General features: G+C 37.8%; 1 protein-coding gene across 1 annotated transcript; it reads right to left on the reverse strand.

Moving 5' to 3' along the window:
• Window positions 1-710: 710 nt before the first annotated feature.
• Window positions 711-10560, reverse strand: LOC149845250 (lysine-specific demethylase JMJ13-like). Its single transcript, XM_089995647.1, has 10 exons — window positions 10220-10560; window positions 6149-6530; window positions 5092-5248; window positions 4795-5014; window positions 4073-4126; window positions 3906-3985; window positions 3540-3817; window positions 2922-3326; window positions 2313-2785; window positions 711-1429 (listed from the first exon to the last, which is right to left on the reverse strand). Exons 1-10 carry the CDS (start codon window positions 10220-10222, stop codon window positions 1076-1078), a joined length of 2406 nt encoding a protein of 801 aa, XP_089851773.1. The 5' UTR covers window positions 10223-10560; the 3' UTR covers window positions 711-1075.
• Between the last annotated feature and the right edge of the window lie 10181 nt (window positions 10561-20741).

Raw genomic sequence — 20741 nt, forward strand, 5'->3', positions numbered from 1 at the left:
AATGCACGTCTCCTTGTTGTGGGACGTTGCAGGTTCAAACCCCAGTGGTGTACGTTGAATAATAACTGGTGGGGGTCTGCCTAACCCCCACCTTCTCAAAAATGATGGCTAATTGCAGTTCCACATCACGACAACCATCTCATGTGAACCTTTTGTGTTTATTAAATCTTGGAAAAACTCCTACCAAGAGAGTCATCCATGTCTAAGCTTGGACAATCTAGGACAAGGGACTCCGACCGCACAATGGTAGGCCCCCTGGTTCGTAAAATCCTTGAGGGCTTCCCTGCCCACCAGGAAATACACCCAACTTCGACCTTGGGATTTTTTATATTGTCCTTCGGGATTGAAAACCATACAAAAGAAAAGGAAGAACATTTGATTATGAAGGTTATCTAAGAAAACAAAAGCCGATATCGGGAAATTCAGGCCCATTTTTAGAATTGGAGGCGTCACTGCCATTTGATCGAGATGGTAAAAAAGTTCCCATTTTCCAAAATCATCCCTGTTTTTGCCAACCATGACAAAACCAATATGGACGATAGGGATGTCTTGGTCACACTCTACTTTTCAAAAGATAAAGATTGCCCATCAAAAAGAAAGGACGAAGACTTTTCCAAATGTTCAAACACACCAAAATTGCAGACTTTGATCGGGAACAAGAAAGAAAAGAAAAAAGCAGGCCAAGCGGAAGCGAGCCAGGCAACGAAAATAAAGTAATTTGCATTACTTTTATTATTATAAGACCAATGTACATGACCAATTTTCTTTTGTAAAAGAATAAAGAACTAAAGGGGAAGTAGCAGACACCTTTTTATGAACAAAGTGGAATCCCACTCTGCTCGCAAGAATTGATAATTCTACCTACCTGCTGGCCGAGCCTTCCCTGCCGGAGCACGAAAAATCGCCGGCAAGACAGAGACCCCAAGAATAGGCACATGCTGTCGCCTCAATTTGAGGCCTGCACAAAGAATCCTTCCCTTAAAGAAAATTCTGTTATTGCTACTTCCCCCAGTCATTGCTGTTAGTGCCACTAAGTTCTCCGATTAGCGACTCTGTCAGTCCTCAACGATGACAATCATAATGAATGCCCACCTGATCTGTCACCTTTTTCTGTCAATATGCAGCTAGATCTGGACCGTTTGTTGCTGGGAAACAAAGGGCTACGAACATTTAGGTGTTTTAGCTCACAGTCGGTTGTCTGAGTCCTAAAATTATCAATGAAGTAATGTTCTCTGTCTTGGAGTCTTTTCCCATTAGATTCTCTCTGAATAGCAGGAGAATCCTTTGCAGGAGATCTCGAACTGCAAGCTTCTGATTTAGAGAATGTTGTAAGGCTATGTTGTTGCTCAAGTTTGTGTGATACGCTGCCTGCAGTAGATGTCTGCTCATTCCTTCCATCTGGTAAAACCTTCTTCAGTCGTCTAAGAACCTAAAATGAAAAAAAAAACATGGATGTAAGCATCATTGTTATTGACTGAATAATAGTTACGTCTAAATTCAATGTGTACAAGCAAAAGAACAAGCTTGTAATTACGGAGTGTGGAACGTAAATGATTTATACATGACAACTTTCACCATATTAGTATACAAAAGAATAAGCTTGTAATTTCGGAGTGTGGCACGCCTGCTTTTATAAAATTTGTTTCAAAGGCCCGTTTATCCAATTATTCAGTTGACCATTAAGTAGGCAGTTGAATGTAATAATGCAAATGTTGGGCAGCATCTTGTAAATAGCTGATAAGTTGAGCAATCCTAACCAAACTTAAGGTTTCAAATTTTTACTAGTGCTAAGGTACGGGAGTCCAGGTAATATAGATCATATTAGGGTATGAAATATGTGGAGCAGCAGAGGAAAACTGTAATCGGCTATTCAAATAGGGGCATATAATGCTGATCATATTATGGAGATCAATATTACAATAGCATGGATATCTGTGGGACATCAAAATAAACATATAAAGGTGGAATTTAGAAACCAAAAGCAGATAATAACACAAAAATTTTAAGACGTTAGCTGGTATATTTAGGAATGGAAATGTTTCACATTGTTTCTCTACAGCACATATAAGTGCATGTAAATTTTTTGATCTGTAAATTTGCTTACATCTTCAATCAAGCAATAAAGCCAGATTCTTAAGGACTCTTTTTAAGTGTCATTATGAATATCATAGCAGGAAGGAATAAAATTTAAATAAATATAAGGCTTTGTGTAGTATCAAACATTCACCGAAATCTTAAATATCACAGTGATGCGAGCACTGGAATTAGTTTCAATCTTCCATTAAAAGTATAGTTTTAGCGTAAAAAAATACCTGTTGCTCAGACACCTTCAGGTCTGCTATGTTATGAACAGGCCTACTTTCCACTTTAACAGTCCGCCGACGCCTAACCCTGAATATTTCTGAATCTGAATCATCATCATCCTGAACCCCAGAAGGCATATCCTGAGCCCGATGACAACTTTGATCAATGGATACACATTTGACATCTGGAGACACCAAAGAAGATTCACAGGAAATGCTTGAATCTTGTCCCTTTTGAGTCTGTTCCTCAGTTTTGGCTTTCAAATCACTTTTTACTTCACAATATGGTGTGTAGCCTTCTTCAATTTGAAACAGATTCATCTGTAAAGAAGAATCATCGCCTTGTAAAATTTGTTCTTGGACCCCATCCAATACCCCATCATCTTGCTCGAATTTATGAGAGACAGATTCCATTTCCAAAAGTTTCTCCCTTAAAAATATGGTTCGGTTGCTGCCACATCTGCAGGCCATCATCTCAGTCTCTGAAAATTTTGGAACAAGATGCAAAGAACGTATCAGCATGACTCACAAGTGCATCCATTCATAGGATTATATCACATTATGCATATCAGTAAAGAAAAATTAAATCTTCAAAAGCATAATTCAAGAAATTCTTACTATGACGAAGGCATATAGGATGCACAAAGCAGTCACATGTTATAAATGCAACAAAGCAATCACGTTTGCAAAGACCGCAAAGCAAAGTTCCTTGAGTGTCCAGGGAAAATCTTGCACATGCCCCCAATTTCATAAGCAACCAGCGAACGCGATGCTGAAACCTCATAAGGTGTACAAAAGAAACCTTTATACAATGCTGAGAAATCAGATCTAGTGAACAGAAATCAGGCTCCCTCGACTCAGTGCATGATAAGCTCTTGAAAAGAAGCATTGCTTCTTTGCACAGAAGTTCCTCGTAAGGAAGGAGAGGTAACCTGTTAAGAACTCCATAGCGTTGGCTAGCAACTGCGCCAAATGGAAACCAGTCACCCATTGCAAAGTTTACTGCCTCACCGCAATTAAAACCTAGAGAAATGAGATAAAACTAAGATTGCTTGTTAAGGTAAACAACATAACAAAATAATTATGCAACAAGCCAACGGGTAAATAGTGCAGAGTGGTGATATGCTGACCCAGAATAGAACCTAAAAGTCAAGTTTTGTCATAAAAGTCTTCAGGAGAAAACATAGTATAATCAAATTAGTTTCTGACAAACAAAATAGAATGTAAAAATCCTACCATGACTAAAACCTGCATGATAAGACCGAGGGAAGGTGACGACAAACTCTCCAGGTTTTTGCACAGCTTTATACACAGGAACATCATGTTCCAAGAGGACATTTGGTGGAAACATGGTTGTCTTTCCCAAAAGTAAATCAAATGCTCCATCTTCTTTTTCATAAGAAAGGATTTCACGTTTATATACATGCTCCCCCACAACCCTTTCAAAGGCAGGTGCTGCATGCCCAGGAATACCATACCAAGTTTTCGAAGCCCCACAATGATGATAGTTAATGCTGTAAAACAGCAACAAACAGTCGTTATTTTACAACGATGCCAAAAACAAAAAATAAAACCTTGGGAGTTAGGCAGTGCATTATAAACCTGTACAAGTAATGATCTTCCACATGCCATGCAAACATACTGAATAGCATCCCAATGTAAAGCATAGGATCCGTTACACCCTGAAAAGAAAAACTACAAATTGAATTATTTGTGTCTCTTAAAACATGAAATTACAAAAAAAAAACTCAAGGACTTATATGCAGCACCGGAATTGCAGTGTCAAGAAGACGTAATGTCGATTTTGGCAGCCGCGACAAATTCTGGAATCAAAGGAAAACATATATATATATATATATCGATCAGTAAATGAAGATATACCATGCACAAATACACTCTAACTGAACAACATAAAATAAATAAATATAAAAGGCCCATGGGAACATCATTATAATAAGCAATAGAAGTTCAGCATTCAAAGTTTCAAACTCCAAATACTTGGCAGCAAAAATTGCACTGGTCCAAGAAAATTTCAAACCTCAAATACTTGGCAGCAAAAACTGAACCAGTCCAAGCTACTTGGATTAGGTGTAAAACATTCACTCGCATATATTATGAGTTGCACAGACCAACACTAGTTATCACTGCTCAACCTACAGGCCAACTCAAAATTCAAAAAAACTTCATATAGCATATTTAGCTAATTTTCTACTGGTTGGCAAAGAAGGATCAGCAAGTCCCAAGGTCCAGCGAGATGTTGAGCCACTGTCTTTGATTTTTAAGCCAAAACTGAATCAAGTTGATTTCTTGAATACTTGTGAACATACAGAACGCTTTTGGAAAGGAAAATAAACATACATCATTGGTCCCACAGCCTTAAAAGGGCTAGAAAAACAAGCTTTTGTAGTGGATACTGCAATCAAGTTTGGAAATGCAAATAAGCAACATAATAGAAAGAAAGAAAAGTGCACAAGACAGCGAGAATAATCACCTTCAAATTCCATTTACTTTTCCCAAGCTGATCACTTGGAGAAGTTGAAAAAGCACTACCATCAATATCACATGCATATTCTACAGTTTCTGTTTTCCCACATGCTATTTCATGCCAAAACTCCTCTTCCAAGAACTTTGCAGGAAGGCTTCCAGCACTAGAGTATCGCCGTGAAAACACTTTGTTTGCCATCTTCTCAAATTCACGGAAGGTATAGTTTCTGAAAACAAAAGGATCCTATTTAAACATGAATGGACTTAATAAAGTGTACCATTTGATGCTTATCCAACAACCTACCTCCCACTCATATAAAAGGTAACCTTGTCCTCATTGTCCCATTCAGCTAAGCACATGGGCTGCACTCGAGTTGTAAATTTGAAGCCAGCCTTCTCCTTCATTAGCACAACACCAGCAGGTACAGAAGCACTCAGGGGCGAAACAATCTTGCATATACCTGAAGAACAGCAAAGGAAAGAAAAATAAGAAAGCTTCACACAACTACATAATTCAGAAAAGAGATGACCAACTGAACAAAATTAAACCCCACTTAGAGGAAATCTATTCAAGCTTTCAACAGATTTGAATATCCTACAATGTAATAGTGGAGATTTCCATAACTGTCTTAGAGGATTATACATTCAAAAGATGAGTTACTAAAAGAAGTCTAGCAGAGTCAACCACCCTAGAACAACACATAAGTATATTTCGATATCAACTGCTGGGCAAGATAATATGATTAAATAAATGCACAAGCATAAAACTTGAAAAAAATCATAGAGAATCTTTTTTTTTTCTATTTCCTCCTTTTCAGGCCAAGCTGCAGGCCCTTGGTGGTTTCATCAATCCATTTATCAAATTGAACCCTCAAAGTTACACAATTGAACAGAACTTGAGATTTATGGTGACATCTGAATGGGTTTGAGTCTTTGACAAACACAAATGAAAAGATGGTATTTTTTGGAAGAATAGCTAAACAAGGAGTCAGGGCTGTGTTAACAATCGATATTGAATAATCAAATAATTCACTCAATAATTAGTTACTACTCTCCGAACCTTCCACAGAGCTAGAAAGGATATATATATATATATATATATATATATATATATATATATATATATATATATAGAGAGAGAGAGAGAGAGAGAGATTTGTAATGTGAAAGTAACTGGTGTAAATTAGAGGCAGAGCAAGCCAAAAATGAACTGGAAAAACACTAAATGATTCAATACATAAACATGGCTTGTTACAGTCAAGTGGTAGATCAAACTAGAAGCCCAAAATCAATTTGATTCAGATTAAACAATATTTAATGAAAAAATAAGGTAATGTGGCAACAGACAGGAAACTTTTTACCATATTTTGAAGCTGTAGGAGCAATACGCTGGAGATAGACTAAAGGATCCTCAAACTCCTCTTTTGTTGGAAAAAATACAGGACACTCTGGAATCTTGTCAATCCATCCTAAGTCTGTAGCATCAAATGTAGCAACTTTACGCTTTGAAAAAGCATCTTCCCGAACAGACACACCATTAAATCGAGAACAAGGACCAGCCTTTCCATGCAATCTCATTCCCCACGACCCTGGAGGCCTTAGAGCATCGCCTCCACTTCTAGACATTGTATTGGTTGCATTTGCTCCTGGCACAATTCCAAAATTCATTTGGTGAAGCTTTCTATGTGTCAAAATGTCTAGCACATTCTTAACCTCTCCTGATGAACAAACTCTTCCTTCCACCTATCAAACAAGTAAAATAACAATGTAAAAAAAGTAAGAGAAGAACATAAGTTATGTTTCAAATTTTAAATTATCATTTGCATATAATAAAACAGCAACAATTATCAGAAAAAATTATGAACAGTACAGGCCAACTGAGGACAGCTCAGTCAGAAAGTCAAGAGAATGAATTACAAATATCACTAAACACAGCAAGGGATATTCCATGTATTGATTCACCCATAATCATCAATCAAATTTGCCAAAATTTTCATCCTTACATGGCAAAGAAATGCATTAACTTGATGCCACACCACCAGTTTATGTTCATTACTGCAAAAAGTTACTTTTGACAAATATATGCAATGTTACTTTGCATTCACTGGGAATTTTTATCTGTATACAGATATTCCATTATCTGTCCCTTCGATATGCTGCTCAGTGATCTTACGTCTTGACCATATGCGTGCATCACATTCATTACAACTATGCCCTCTTTTATGTCAATTTGGATCAACCATCAGTACTTTTCATGGCTGAAGGGTTGGCAAACATTACTCTGTCAACACCATCCTACCGGTTAAGTTAATCAAATGTTCACGTTTCCCTTCATGGCCTAAATTCTTCTATTCTTATTTGATGAAATAGTGTCCATTCAACAGCTTTGAACTATTTATCTTCTCTAGATAGCATACAGTAGCTCTGTATTATTCATAGAATTAAAAAACCTTTTATGCCAAATTAAATCTGTATCCATCTCAATTTCCTCCAAAATGTCTCACTTCATTAGCAATCCGATTAATTTTATTTCAAACATTTGTGGTTTCACATGTCATTTTACTGCAAATAAGAACAGCACAAAACCAAGAATAAATGTATCTCACATATCAGACATTAAGAGAGAGAGAGAGAGAGCAACTCAAGCCATAACTTCAGGACAACGTAACCAGTGGCTTATGGAAACTATAACCTATGATCAGACAATACTTAACTTTATGCATCGCACATTTGAGAACAAATACCCTATCCAAGCACCAAATTTTATTGGTATATGTCTTCTATGATAGACACGTGCCTCCCAGTTGCTCAAGAGAGTTTGTCATCTTAATACCATAGTGTTTACTTAATCGAAGGAACGAGAACAATGAAAAGGATAGAAAGACAAGGAAAACTTCAAATTACATGCACACCTGGAGAAAGCCCAACTTTTAGGGCATGCTTGCTTATCCTGTAATATGAACCGGAATCTTACAATTGTGAGATTCCGAATACACATGGCCGTGTATACCTCCAGGAAAACACGTGTAAATATTGGGGTGTGAATGAATCAAATACATGGCCACTTACACACAAGACATGTGATTCCAATTCATGAAAGTGACTGCGTGAATTGGAATCACATTCAAATTTGCATCGTTTACACATCCCAAAAGTGCAAGCAAGCATGCCCTTAACTGCTGCAACTTTTGAAAAACATAATTCAACTGAAACCTAAGAAAACAGAAAAGAAATGAAAGACATTGGAACATGGTAAAAGCCTAAATGAATAAATTGATATTTAAAAGGAGGGAAAAAAGGAGCTAATGTGCCCATGTAACTATGTTGTGGTAGCATATACAGCACAGCCAAACGCTACAAGCATAATCCATAGTGAAGCTTTAAATACTAAACACTCTCTAAATAACAAAAAAAAATGAACTTAGAACATATTCAATATTCAGCAAATAGGAAACCATGACATAAGGTAAGCAAACAAATCCTTGATTTTTCAAAGACCACATTTAGAAGTTTCAGTATGCAACAATTCTCACATTAATACAGACATTAGAAGCCCTCTTTTTCCAGAAAAAAATAGGGCTATCCATCTGAAAACCAGGATGGAGAACAAAAGGCCATATTTTTAATTAAATGAACTAAGAGGAATACATAAGAAAAGTGCTTAATCAGTCTAACAAAGAGGAATAACTGTTAATCTTTTTTCTTCCTCAAGTAGTTAGGATGGAGACAGGATTTGGACTAAAAACTCAGCAATCAGACTAATCGAAGAGACAGCAATGGCCAACGAGAAAAGGAGACCCCTTCAATGGGAAATAATCCGTATAATCTGTGTCTTTCTCTCTCTCCTACAATCTGCGGATGGGAATGCAAAAAGGCACGATCAAACCACATAGAAGTAGAACCCAACCTAATTTAGGCTTGGTAGCAATGAAGGGCTTAATACGATTTGAAGAGCCCAAAAAGGCACTAAAAGAAATCCCTTAAATAGTTTTTCTCTTAATGGCAATATCCTCTTATCATACTCATAATTACAAGAACACCCCCTAATAAAAACAATAAGAAAAAAGAAACCGTGCCCTTAGACCATCGCTCCCCACATTCAATTACACATGCAAAACATCAAAACAGAAGGCATGAACGTAAATCCAATTAAGGAAATAAATAAAATAAAGAAATAAGAGGGTGATGGAAAAAAATCTTCCTGGGCGATATACCAGCCCCCAGGGAGGCTAGTTTCCTCACACTGTTCCGAAAGCACGCTTCATCTGCTTTCCACATTTTCCATATCCCTCAATCCAATAGGTTCGCACCTCACCTCAAAGCGTGTTTTCCTTTCGCTTGAAACAGATAGGTTGTTCAAAGATAAGATCCAGCAGATGGTATGAACTCTTTTCAGCCCAAGCACTGTGTTCTTTGTAAAATTAATTCGTTCACATAAATTCAGGACAAAGAATATGCAGAAGTTGGCAATTTAATTCCGAACAATGCAGTACAGATCAACATATCAGTCCTTCCCCTAGCACTGTACAATGGCTAGGGAGTAGGAACAACCCTAGATTCACGGGTAGAACAAAGCTCAGAAGAAAGGAAGCGTGAAAAACGACAAGTACGATTCTCCTTGAGTAACAAACCAACTATTGATAAATAACTTTCATACCAAAGCCGTGTTTTCTTGGAACTGCATTACAATTTACACTTCTCGCTTCGACGATTCAAGCAAATCCTTGACTGAAGCGTCTGGGTTTCTGATGAGATAACTCAGTGCTAGTGCAGAAAGCGTGAAACAAAAGGATGAATTGTTTGTAAAAGTTTATGTATCCCTAAATTCTGGTAACAAAGGCATGCGGTTTTTTCCAGACCCCTAACAAATTCAACAACTACGCGCATCCAGCCATACAAGCGATGTAGATACCCATGAAAAAACTAAACAGTTAATTTCAAGGTGTGATATCAAGATAAGAGGCCTGAAAAAAAGTAAAAGAAATTCAAAATCCCTACCTGATGCTATAATATATACTGGCAACCAGGGGAAGAGAGGACAATTCGTTAGAAGATTACTAATTCATGAGTAAACTGCCTTAAAAGAAGTAAGATTCGTTGTTCTCCTTCTTAAGAAATAGGAAAGCATAAAAGGAAATTCGGTTACGAAACTATTCTGCCAGACCGACCAAAGTGAACGGAAAAATAGAATGCATAACTGAAAAAATACATATCAAACACAAAAATAAGCAAATCTACAGCAGGGAAACACTTACACAAAACTATCAAAAAACACAAGGAATTAAAAGAGAAAATCCTGATTTGTTCAAAAATACACGCAAATCTACCGTGAACACACGAAAGGAGCCACTAGACACCTAAAAAAGGAAAGAAATAGCCGAGTTTCAGGAGAAACGGCAAGGATCCAGGAGAAAAAGAGAAGGAAAACGCACCATATCACGTTCCGGAAGCCTCTCCCTGACCCTCCGCCCGAAGGAAACCGTCAAGACGCCCAGAAACCGACGCCGGAAACCCTACGAGACAGTTTCGGACCCTAATAATGTCCGAAGCGACGCCTCCTCCAAGAGTCGTGCCGGCATTACCCTCCGGAAGACGTCGAACTCACGCCGGACGGAACGGCAGATCCGCGCCGGAGAGCCGGAAAACGAAGGGTTTCCTCCCGTGGAAAACGCGGGAAACAGAAGGAACGAGCGCGCGGGACAAAGAGAGGAATTTCTGGCCGACGGACGCCGAAGGAACGGAGGAGAAACAGCGAAACCGGGAACGGATTAAGGAAACCGCAAAGGGTGGGTACCTGAGGGTATTTATACCCACAGAAGGAGAGGGTGAAGTAAAATAAAAGAGGGGCGGTAGTTGTAGTTGGTTCAACCAAATCGCTGGCCGGCAGGCGAATGAACTACCGGAAAACGGTTTACCGGCTAAAAACACGTGGCATCTTTGGCGTTTCCTTTTGGACAGGTTTTACGTGTTGTAAAGGTAAACTTGCAACCAATCAGGCGAGTCCAGTTTTGCCACGTGGTCTCTCTCTCTTCTGTTCATTCAAATTTAACTGAGACCCACATGTGCTTTCTATACAGCTAAAGTAATTAATCAATCATCTGAAATTTAATACCATATATTAACAATGTTAATCAAATACTTTTCTTTTTTAGTAAGAGCAGCTAGCTATTGAATCCAATGTATAATTGATTAAGCCTTTAATAAACAAAAACTCTTTTTTATTGACATGTAGTTGAAAAGAGGAAAAACTTGTGGGTGATACCGTAAATTTTATCTAGATAGTTTAATGTTTGCAAGGTGAGTAAGGGTAAATATAGAATTTACAGTGGAAGCAGTTGGAATGGAATGGTGAATGAGCTGGCAAGGTTGAGCGGGTTTCACGCAACGTGATGGGGTCAGCTTTCCACCGTCTGCTGGGGACAAAACCGCTCCTGTTTTGGACCTGAGCGGTTTTTGCTTATTTTTTTTATTTTTTTGGTCTCTTTTTTGTAACGCTTAAGTTGGTCCAATCATGAGCGTGCTCCCTTCGGTCAGCGAAGAAGACGAGTCGGGGAGCACCGACGCTTCCAATCAGGCCCTCAGAATTTCGGTCAACTGTATTCTGAGTCTAAATTTCGTCGCAGTACACATGAGGACGCGTGCCGCTTTGGGCCTTTGACGAGGAGGAGGTCGGACCGTGTGGCTGACTGCTGACTGAGGAGGATACATGGGGAAATTTTGGGGAATTTCTGGGGGTAACTTAGTCATTTATGGAAGAGGTAACGGGTCCGGTAGGCGGATTCGAGGAAGTACCGAAAATGGAAACGCGGGGGAGTTCCGTTTGACTGGTGGATCTGACAAAGTCAAAGCGCGACCAAAAGGCAGGGAAAATTAATGCGGGCCGGAAAGAGGAATTTTGGATCTAGCGTTTTTTACTTTTTTTTTTTTTTTCAATTTTTCTTCTTAATTTTCTTCATTTTTGAAACTTTCTAATTGTCTGACTTTGCCAAAAATGTGCGTAAAGGCGACCATCTTATTGGCTAAATAACATGGCTTTGATCCAGCCTTGGGTGGGTGAGTGGCATAGAGAAAAAAATATAGAGAGAATTACCAAAAAATCTTGCGTTTTTTTTCGTGAGAACTATGTGAAAAGTTAAAAACGGATTTTTATCGTGAAATTTACAAAATATCGCAAGAATTTCATTTGTGACTAAATATCGCAAGATTTTGTACATCTCACGATATATCGCCCCTTACTTTGAATTCCGTTTTTTTTTGTTTCTTGTTTTTTGCCTCCCGTTTTTTTGTTTGCCCTAAGGCCCCGTTTTTTCGCCCCTAAACCCTTTCCTCTTCTCATAAACACAACCTATGTCAAGGGTTTTGGGGTTTCGGCGACCATCACGAAGGATTCCGCCACACACACACTCTCTCTCTCCATGTGAAATATAAGTGTTATATATTTTTTTTCATTTGAAGCCCTAGGCGGTTACCTGAAATCTCAAAGAGGTCAGCCGGCCTAGGGCCTCAACTTCTCTTGAGCCGCCTCGCCTCTAAACACAAGGTTACCTGGCCCGCGTTTGTCCTACAATGCAAACACAACCTTAGGAAGGGTTGAATGACCTTGAGAAATATGTATCTTAAAATTTCTTGAATAAATAAGATTCATCGTATCTTTTTAATGATTAGCGAGAGTTTAAACAAAAATTATATAAACTTGATGTAAAATCATCATTTACAGGCATTGATGATTCATAGGCTCAATTGGTCAAGCACTCGTATCAAACAATTTGCTTTTGAGAGAGAAGAAAAAGAAAACAATTTAAAAAAAAAAAATCATGCATCCTTCTATCAACAGAAAATCGATATTCTTGAGGCTACGCTGCAAGCTTGAATCATCAACAGTGAATGAGACTTGTCCAAACCAATGTTATCAGTATCGGTGTGTATCGGTCCGATCTATCAGCAGAAAATCGATACGCTGCAAGCTTGAATCGGATAATTTTTAATAAATATAAAAATACCAAAAAATATTTTTAAAATTTATTTTAATAGTTTTAACACGTGGCATATTATGATTGACATGAATAATTTTTTAGTATTTACCCGTACTGACAACATTTGTCCAAACTGGGTAAGACCCGTTTGTTCAATACCTGTGCATGAAATAACCTACCCAAACCCAACCTCTTAACAACCACATGCATCATGGTCCCCAAACCATTCCAAACTTTATGGTTGGAGAGCAACTGTCTGAGAGGGTCATGTACAGGGATTCTTGGTATGGTATAGTTTAGACCACAGATAAGGAAAACAACCAACCCATATAGCTGGTGTGGACCACACCAACAATCAATTCATGCATCCTTAGTGATCTAATAAGGTTTGTGGACCTTACTGTCAATCAATCCATCCATACTTGGTGGCTTTATGATGTTAGCCGTGGGTAGGTTCGTCCCGATCCGGGAGTTTGAAACCACGCTCCGAAGCTCTAATTCCCAACCCGGCGAGAATTGCCAAAACATTTACATGGGAATCTGAATTACAGGATCTGGGCGGTGAATCAGATTTCCCACTTCAAAATGAGGTCTTGAAATGCAGATGGGTGTGGGAATTCCTGCACTAGTTCTAAATCTAATATCCAAACACTTGACCATAGACCAGAGTCTAACAAACTACCACCTAACTGCGGAACAAAAATGTGCCTTGTAGGTGGGCCCAGGATAGGTGTGAGTTACTTAAATACTATATCATGCCCAAGATATGAAGTCTTTTCAACCATCTAATCAACATGAGCCAAATGGTACTCATAACATATTTTTGTTGGTTTCTGGCTCTTTCTTTCAGTGGAATATGATCATCTTGGGTTGCTCCTTTTCAAGAAACTGCAGTTTATAGTTTTAACTGAAGGTACACAGAGTTGCATGGCTTCTTGGTCTGTATTATAAATGATCTAAATATAGAAAATGAAGAAATGATGTTTGGCCTTTCATATCTATGACCAACATAAGAAAGTTGTTGACCATCATGAAGCAGAAACATTTAGTGGATAAAATTAACAAAGCTGAATCATTAGGTCGCTTTGGGCTAAAGGTTTTAGTAGGACCAGTTTGTCCCATTGAGTGAGTTCGGATCACACTACAGAAATTTCTAGATTTTCCATATTCCCCAGTACCTGTGATAACACTGGAAATAAGTTGTAGAATTTCAGTGCCCCTTGAACCAAAGGTCTATAATTTTCTTGAATTTTGGACTACTGGGTCTGAGGGATTAAGGTTGGATCCATTTGAGACCATCAGGTTAGGGGAAACCAGATCCAGGTCAAGCCATCCATATCGTACCTGGAGGGGGCAAAGCACTGTCAATCTGAAAGAAAAATGGAAATTTACTCATCAATAAAGCTGGTGTTATATGAGTCTGAACCACGAAAACCCGGATCTCGATCCACTGGTCTTTGTTATATAGGATTATCTGGTTGGCTAAATGGGATCCGCATCTTAGATCTGGTTTGGGTGTTTTCAAGATGAATTGTGGCATTGCACAAAGGAGTGTCTAGAATGTTTTAGTTTTGCTTTGTGATTCAAGGTTGGGTACAAGTGGATTAGCTTGCCAACTACCTTGAAAGCAATGTTGTGGGTGGAAGTAGGCGGGCCATCCCTCAATGTAGTTATTATAAAATCATTGGTGAGTGTGACAACTTGCACCAATTATTATATCTTTCATTTAAATATTATTATCAGTCTTCACATATCTGTTGCATGTCTCACTTGTAGTAAAGTAAGAACAAGGTGGTTATAAAGAAAATGGTGTTAAAAAAAAAATAACTGGTGTTTATTCTAGTAGGTGACACAATGTTAACTCTCTCTCTCTCTCTCTCTCTCTCTATATATATATATATATATATATATATATATATATATATATATATATATATATATATATATATATAAGTAACTGGTATTTATTTTAGTAGGTGACACAATGTTAACTCTCTCTCTCTCTCTCTCTCTATATATATATATATATATATATATATATATATATATATATATATATATATATATTCAAGAAAATGTTATGCTGGAGATGAAATATAAAATTGCAGCTTGATGCTCTAATTTTGGGGACAAGATTGATGGTGATTACTTGGTGACACAAAATGGTAGAATAGGTAAAGTTATGTTCTACCAAATTTGGTTTAGTCATGACTAAACTTGAGGGTTATATTATTATTGACCAACTTGTTGTGAGTATAATATAAAGGCATGGATAAGGTGTTGGCCATATTGGGTTGGAACTTGGGATCACATCTAATCCATTTAACATCCTTTTCTCTGGCTTTATGGATTCCCTCGTGCTTGGTAGGTGCCTGCTTGAAGTACAAAGAAACTTCCCCACTGCAATGCATTGTGGATGCCTGCAAATGAGTGCACAGAAAAGAAAAGATGATTTGATTGAATATTCTTTGGATGCACCACTTGAGCAGGTTGGCCACCGATTTATTGGATGCCTCAAAAACTTTGTTCCTTTTATCTATAATTGCAGTGTCCAAGGCCTAAGGTCTAATAGTGTCTTTTCTAGTAGCTGGCTGTAACATCATCATATATTCAAGCTTTCATTGTTAAGCAAAGCCTGACTTACACATCAAATCAAACAGAACTTTGCTTTATCTAACTTATATTTTATCAATTATAAAATAAAGAGAGAGAGGCAGAGGTTTTCTGTTTTTATAAGGTCATGATCTTTGCATAAGAGATTTCCTGTTTTTATGTGGCCTTATTTTTGCATATTTTAGATCATGTCTAGTTACTTCACATATCTTAGTTACCCAAGACATTCAAAACTGTGGATTCTTGACATTTAAATACTTAAAAGTTTTTATTAAGGGAAGTAGAATTAATTAAATATGTAGGGTTATTGAATGGAGGAAATTATCTCAACATCATCCACACATTGCATCATTTGCTTAAAAAAAACGAAAATGCACATAAAACCTTTGGAATGGACTCTAGCATAGTTATTGGGTATCAGCCATTTTTGTAGGGGAAAAAACTAATTAGGAGGCAAGTCATTCCCCATACACATACAAAATAAGACAAAACATATTACACAAACACCTGTGCCTGAACTCCTATATATCCGGATATGCTCAAGTCCTAAACACCATAAGCATGAAGCACCTAAGAGGGCATCTGGCTCTTTAATTCTGCCCCTTCTTGTTCAAAGATAATAATTACCTTCTATGATCTAAACTTTTGCCTTCATACTTTTGAATACAAGAGTTTTTTTTTGTGTGTGCTAAGCCAAGGAAAAACCCTCTGTCATAGTTTGCATATTGGCAGTGGGTCTCCGGTTGTCTGGTAGGAGCAGTGAGTGCACATCACCTTGTGTTGGGAAGTTGCGAGTTCAAATCCCAATGGTATGGTTGTATAAATGGTGCAGGTCTGCCTAACCCCAACTTGCTTATCAAAAAAACAAAAGACTCCAGTTGGTAAAATCCCCGAGGTCCTATGATTTACCAGGGAGTATACTCGTGTCATCTTCTCAACTTGGTGACATACGAGATGAGGGGGAGCCCTTGTGGGGGATATAGGAGGCTGGTTTTAGCTATTAATTAAGGCTTTTGGACAAGTAATTTTTAACCACCTCTAAGAGTCATTCAAGCTTTATTTAATTCACTGTTCACGTTAATTTCAATAAAGATAGAATTGTAGTTAGTAGTGGAATCTGCTCAACTTTCTAGAAACTTTAAAAGAATCTAGGCTTGCTTTTCAAGAACCAAGAAGACCACCTATATTATACTCAGGAAATTTGAGACAGGTCCAATGGTTGCTCAACGTACAGGAATTGAATACATCTTGCTTTACCATTACTTAGTTAATCCTATTAAAACAATCATTGTCCATCAACATGTCTAAACTTTAGTTGATTTAACAAGCTACTATTATAAAAAAGACTCTGAGTCTTTATCAACTCCATGTTAATCTAATATTAAAAAATGATTAAATTACTGACCATGTGACTTGGCGACAAAGCATGACAACTGCAGTCTGCAAGTCACAAATGCTTGCCTCAGTCCAAGTTGCTTATTAATTATAGGTTTATGAAAATGGATCCTTTAGTTCAGTAGATTAGATGAATTGCGTCCATTTTGATGGCTAAAGAACAAAACAACTGCATATTAATGACTTAAAAACAAAAGGTGAGAAAAGAATTTGTGGAATTAACAAATGCAAAACATAAAGAAAAGGAAAAATTTCTAAGTCACAGAGAAAAGAATAATTAAGAAAGAACAACAAAACTAGAAAATGGTGAAAAAAATGCAATTATTAACACCGTATTCGCCACTGAATTATTTTTTTTTTAAGATAGACAAACTGGGGTTAATTAGGCAGACCCCCACCATTTATACACTCATACCATAGGGATTTGAACCTGCAACGTCCCAAACACAAGGCGACGTGCACTCACTGCTCCTATCTAACAAGTGGAGCTCCATTTTTTTATATATTTACATGGAGAAACTACCCTCAGGATCAGACCTAGCCGGGGCAGTGTAAAACTTTATGGGCTTACCTCTTGCTCTCAGAGTCCACGCTTGAGCAAGAGGGGTTTGAACCTAGACCACCTGCCTAGCAGCCTAGGTCCCATCCGAGAAACCCCTCCTCCCAAGCGTTGGTTTTGCTATTGAATTATATTAATGAGAGGGAGTGGGTATTGATGGATAAGTTTTTTTGGGTTTGGAGCCCTCAGACCTATTCCAAACCTAAAAGCAGGGTTGACATGATAAATCAGGTTAAATCAGTACCACACTCGAATTGATTTGAACTGCCTCTACTAGGTTCAACTAGACCTGGTTTAGGGGCCTAGCCGGTCTGGCTTCAGCTTAAATGGACAGACTAATTGGGAACAAAAGTGATGGGGCGGTAATTGGACCCGAATCTGGTAGATAGGCACCCAATTCCTAACCGGATCCAACAGTGCATAATTGAGAAGACCCAAACCCAATCCATGTAATTTAAATAAAATTATAAAGCCTAACAATTGCCTGGGTTACGTTGGGTAGATACAGATACCCAACAAAAACCATAGCTTAAAACCAACCTGAATAATTATTTGGGTGGATCTCCATACTATTGATGCGTTTAGTTGCCTGGCATCTCAGATTCTGGTCTGTCCCCTCTTCGAGCCCCCACCACACAGTCGATTTATATTGGTTGACTTCACATTATATGTGCCGCTGCATGGCGCGCATGCAGAGACCTGACTGACAACCATTCATTTTGGCATTTTTTGAAATTAGTGCTTTTGTCCATCTCAAAAAAATGTGAAATGGATGGTCAGCAGTAGTGAAGCTGCACGCTAAACATGCAGCACAGCTGCATAAAAAATGCCTCAAAAACAATGAGATCAGCTCCTCTAACGTGGGCTCCATGCAAGATTCAACCTTGAGCAGCGTGTCCATGGTTCCGACCCCTCTTCCTGGGGCATTTAAGTGCCCCTAGTTTTCATTTTTAGCTTAATATTTGCTTATTTTTTATCAGGCTTGAGTTGGACACTGATTTAGATCCGAACAGTTGACAGCCATGAGAGAGAGAGAGAGATGATCCAACACATGTTGGACGTAGAGCTGTCAACAAATTCGATCTTTGTTTTGCACATCCCACGCGAATCCAAATTTCAACATAGATCCCAACACGAACCCGAATCCAAGTACATACAAATATAGCTTGTATTTTTATTTTTTGAGGATGCTTGTCTAACTCAACGTAAAAACTGCATGGGTCGCATTTGATCTGTCGTTTTATTTACTTTTTGATTAAAAAAGAAAAATAATGTTGCATTCATGTGTCACATACTGCTTTATGATTACATGCAGATATAAATAACCCTAAAAGAAATTTTTAACAAAAGTGACCTACATTGTCAAATAATTTAGACGGAAAAATTTTCAAACAAATAAACATTCTTGAATAAGTAATCCAATACATATATAGTTAAAGCAGGAAAACTGTAAAACTAAGCTTTTTCCAAATAATAGCATGTGACAATGCTGTTTACTTGAAAAAACAAAAGAAAGACATGTTCACAGTAGTGGGCTAGTTTTGGTTTGCTGGGCCACATGTGACTCCAAATCAAATTTGATTTAGAGTCCTATGGATCAAAATCACATGAGACTCTTAAATGAGAAAGCAACTCTCATTTATAAAAGCAAATGCAAGCTCATTTTGCACCACTCATTAATTTTCTGATGTTTGTTTAGCCAATGTCAATAAGGTTGCGTGAGAGTCCAGATCTTAGATCTCATGAGACTCGAGCAAACAAAGAAACAATAATTGGAGACCCCTTGTACTAATACAGACCAAGTAAATATGCAACGTAAGCCTTTATAGTTGAGAGCCTGTAAGTGAAGCAGCACATATTCCCGTTTTAATTAATATCGCATAATAGTCTTCGTTGTTAGGAACGCGGTTCCCTACTTTGGTCATTTTTTTAACTAACAAAGAGAAACCACCATTATAGTTCAACCGTCCCATTATGGGTAGGGATGTAAATGGATCTTATTTTATCTGATATCCAACCGAATCCGACTTCGTTTGGTCAGACCGAAACCATGGCCGATTATAATTGTATGTGGATATGGTTTTGGTTATTTGCTTCCAAATCTGATGGATATGCAGATTTGATGCATATCCAAATCTGATTACATGTGAAAAGCAGATTCGGTATGAGCTTTTTACCATTGGAGTCTGAATCCTTTTAGGCAACATCCGATTAGTCGAATCTGGAATCGACCCCATCTGATCCTCGAACCGTTTACATCCCTAATTATGGGTTTGAGAAGTGACACATTGACCATAACCCTATTTCGGAGGTGTCTGTGGTGAAAAACTCAAAGAATACTTCTTTCCTGCTCACCAAGAATAATTTCTTGTTGACTTCAACCATGCAGCAAGGATGCAAACCTCTACTTAAAAGGAAAAGAAATAGAATCAAACGGGAGATTCTTAGACACGACTCATGTTTGTGTTGAGAGCCTTGAGACTGAGAATCTCATGATACAACTTATATAGATGTACCTACCACATGTGACGTCTAGGATACGTATCCCACTTAGGTCATGCATCCCTACTCATAAACGCCTGGAATCTCACAACTTTCCCATATGGGAAAAAACAGTTGTATGATTATCACTTTACACCTTTTCTTAAATTCATTAGAAGCTTGATGTTGACTGTCTTGAATAGATTGGTTTACTTGTTCTTTTCACATGTGATATTCCCGTTTCTAAAGATTGGATAAATAAAGAAGCCAATATGCCCTTTGTCCTTCTCTTATTTTTTCCACTTAACGAACTCTATTACCCCATATCTTACAACGCATCAAAATTCAAGTAAATATGTCGGCATGATTGATCTCTTAAAATTGCTATTAATTATTTCAAGTCGTGGTTTTGGCAAACTAGGAGTCAAAACTCATACACAACCTTTTGAACTTACTGAATGCATATTTTGATTGGTGGAACAAAAAATCCTTTCACATTATTACCTCATATCTTACAACGCATCAAAATTCAAATAAACATGTCGGCATGATTGGTCTCTAAAAATTGCTATTAATTATTTCAAGTCTTGGTTTTGACAAACTAGGGGTCAAAAGTTATACACAACCTTTTGAACTTACTGAAGGCATATTCTGATTGGTGGAACAAAAAATCTTTTCACATTAAGTTTGAATGTTGGTTGTTCCAATCATATAAAAAATGGAACCAATATCCTAGAAATACCACATATGGAAACTCTACAAAATGAGAATATAATCTGGTATAGAGCTCTGAATATAATAATGCATTCTTGAATGTACCCTAGGGAGATTTTGTTTTATAACACCTCACGATAGCAAGCTCATCAGTGTAAGCTATCAAAGTCTCCCATATCCACCAGGGAATAAATCCAGCTTTGGCCTTGCGGAAAGGAA

The sequence above is a fragment of the Nuphar pumila genome, chromosome 2, assembly GCF_984573655.1.
Source record: "Nuphar pumila chromosome 2, dmNupPumi1.hap1.1, whole genome shotgun sequence".
In the NCBI taxonomy this organism is placed as follows: Eukaryota; Viridiplantae; Streptophyta; class Magnoliopsida; order Nymphaeales; family Nymphaeaceae; genus Nuphar; species Nuphar pumila.

Coding starts and splice junctions, on each gene's coding strand:
- LOC149845250 (XM_089995647.1), bottom strand. Junction 5,015..5,091: donor ACCTTTTATATGAGTGGGAG/GTAGGTTGTTGG, acceptor TTTTGTTTTCAG/AAACTATACCTTCCGTGAAT. Junction 3,327..3,539: donor TCATGCAGGTTTTAGTCATG/GTAGGATTTTTA, acceptor TCATTTCTCTAG/GTTTTAATTGCGGTGAGGCA.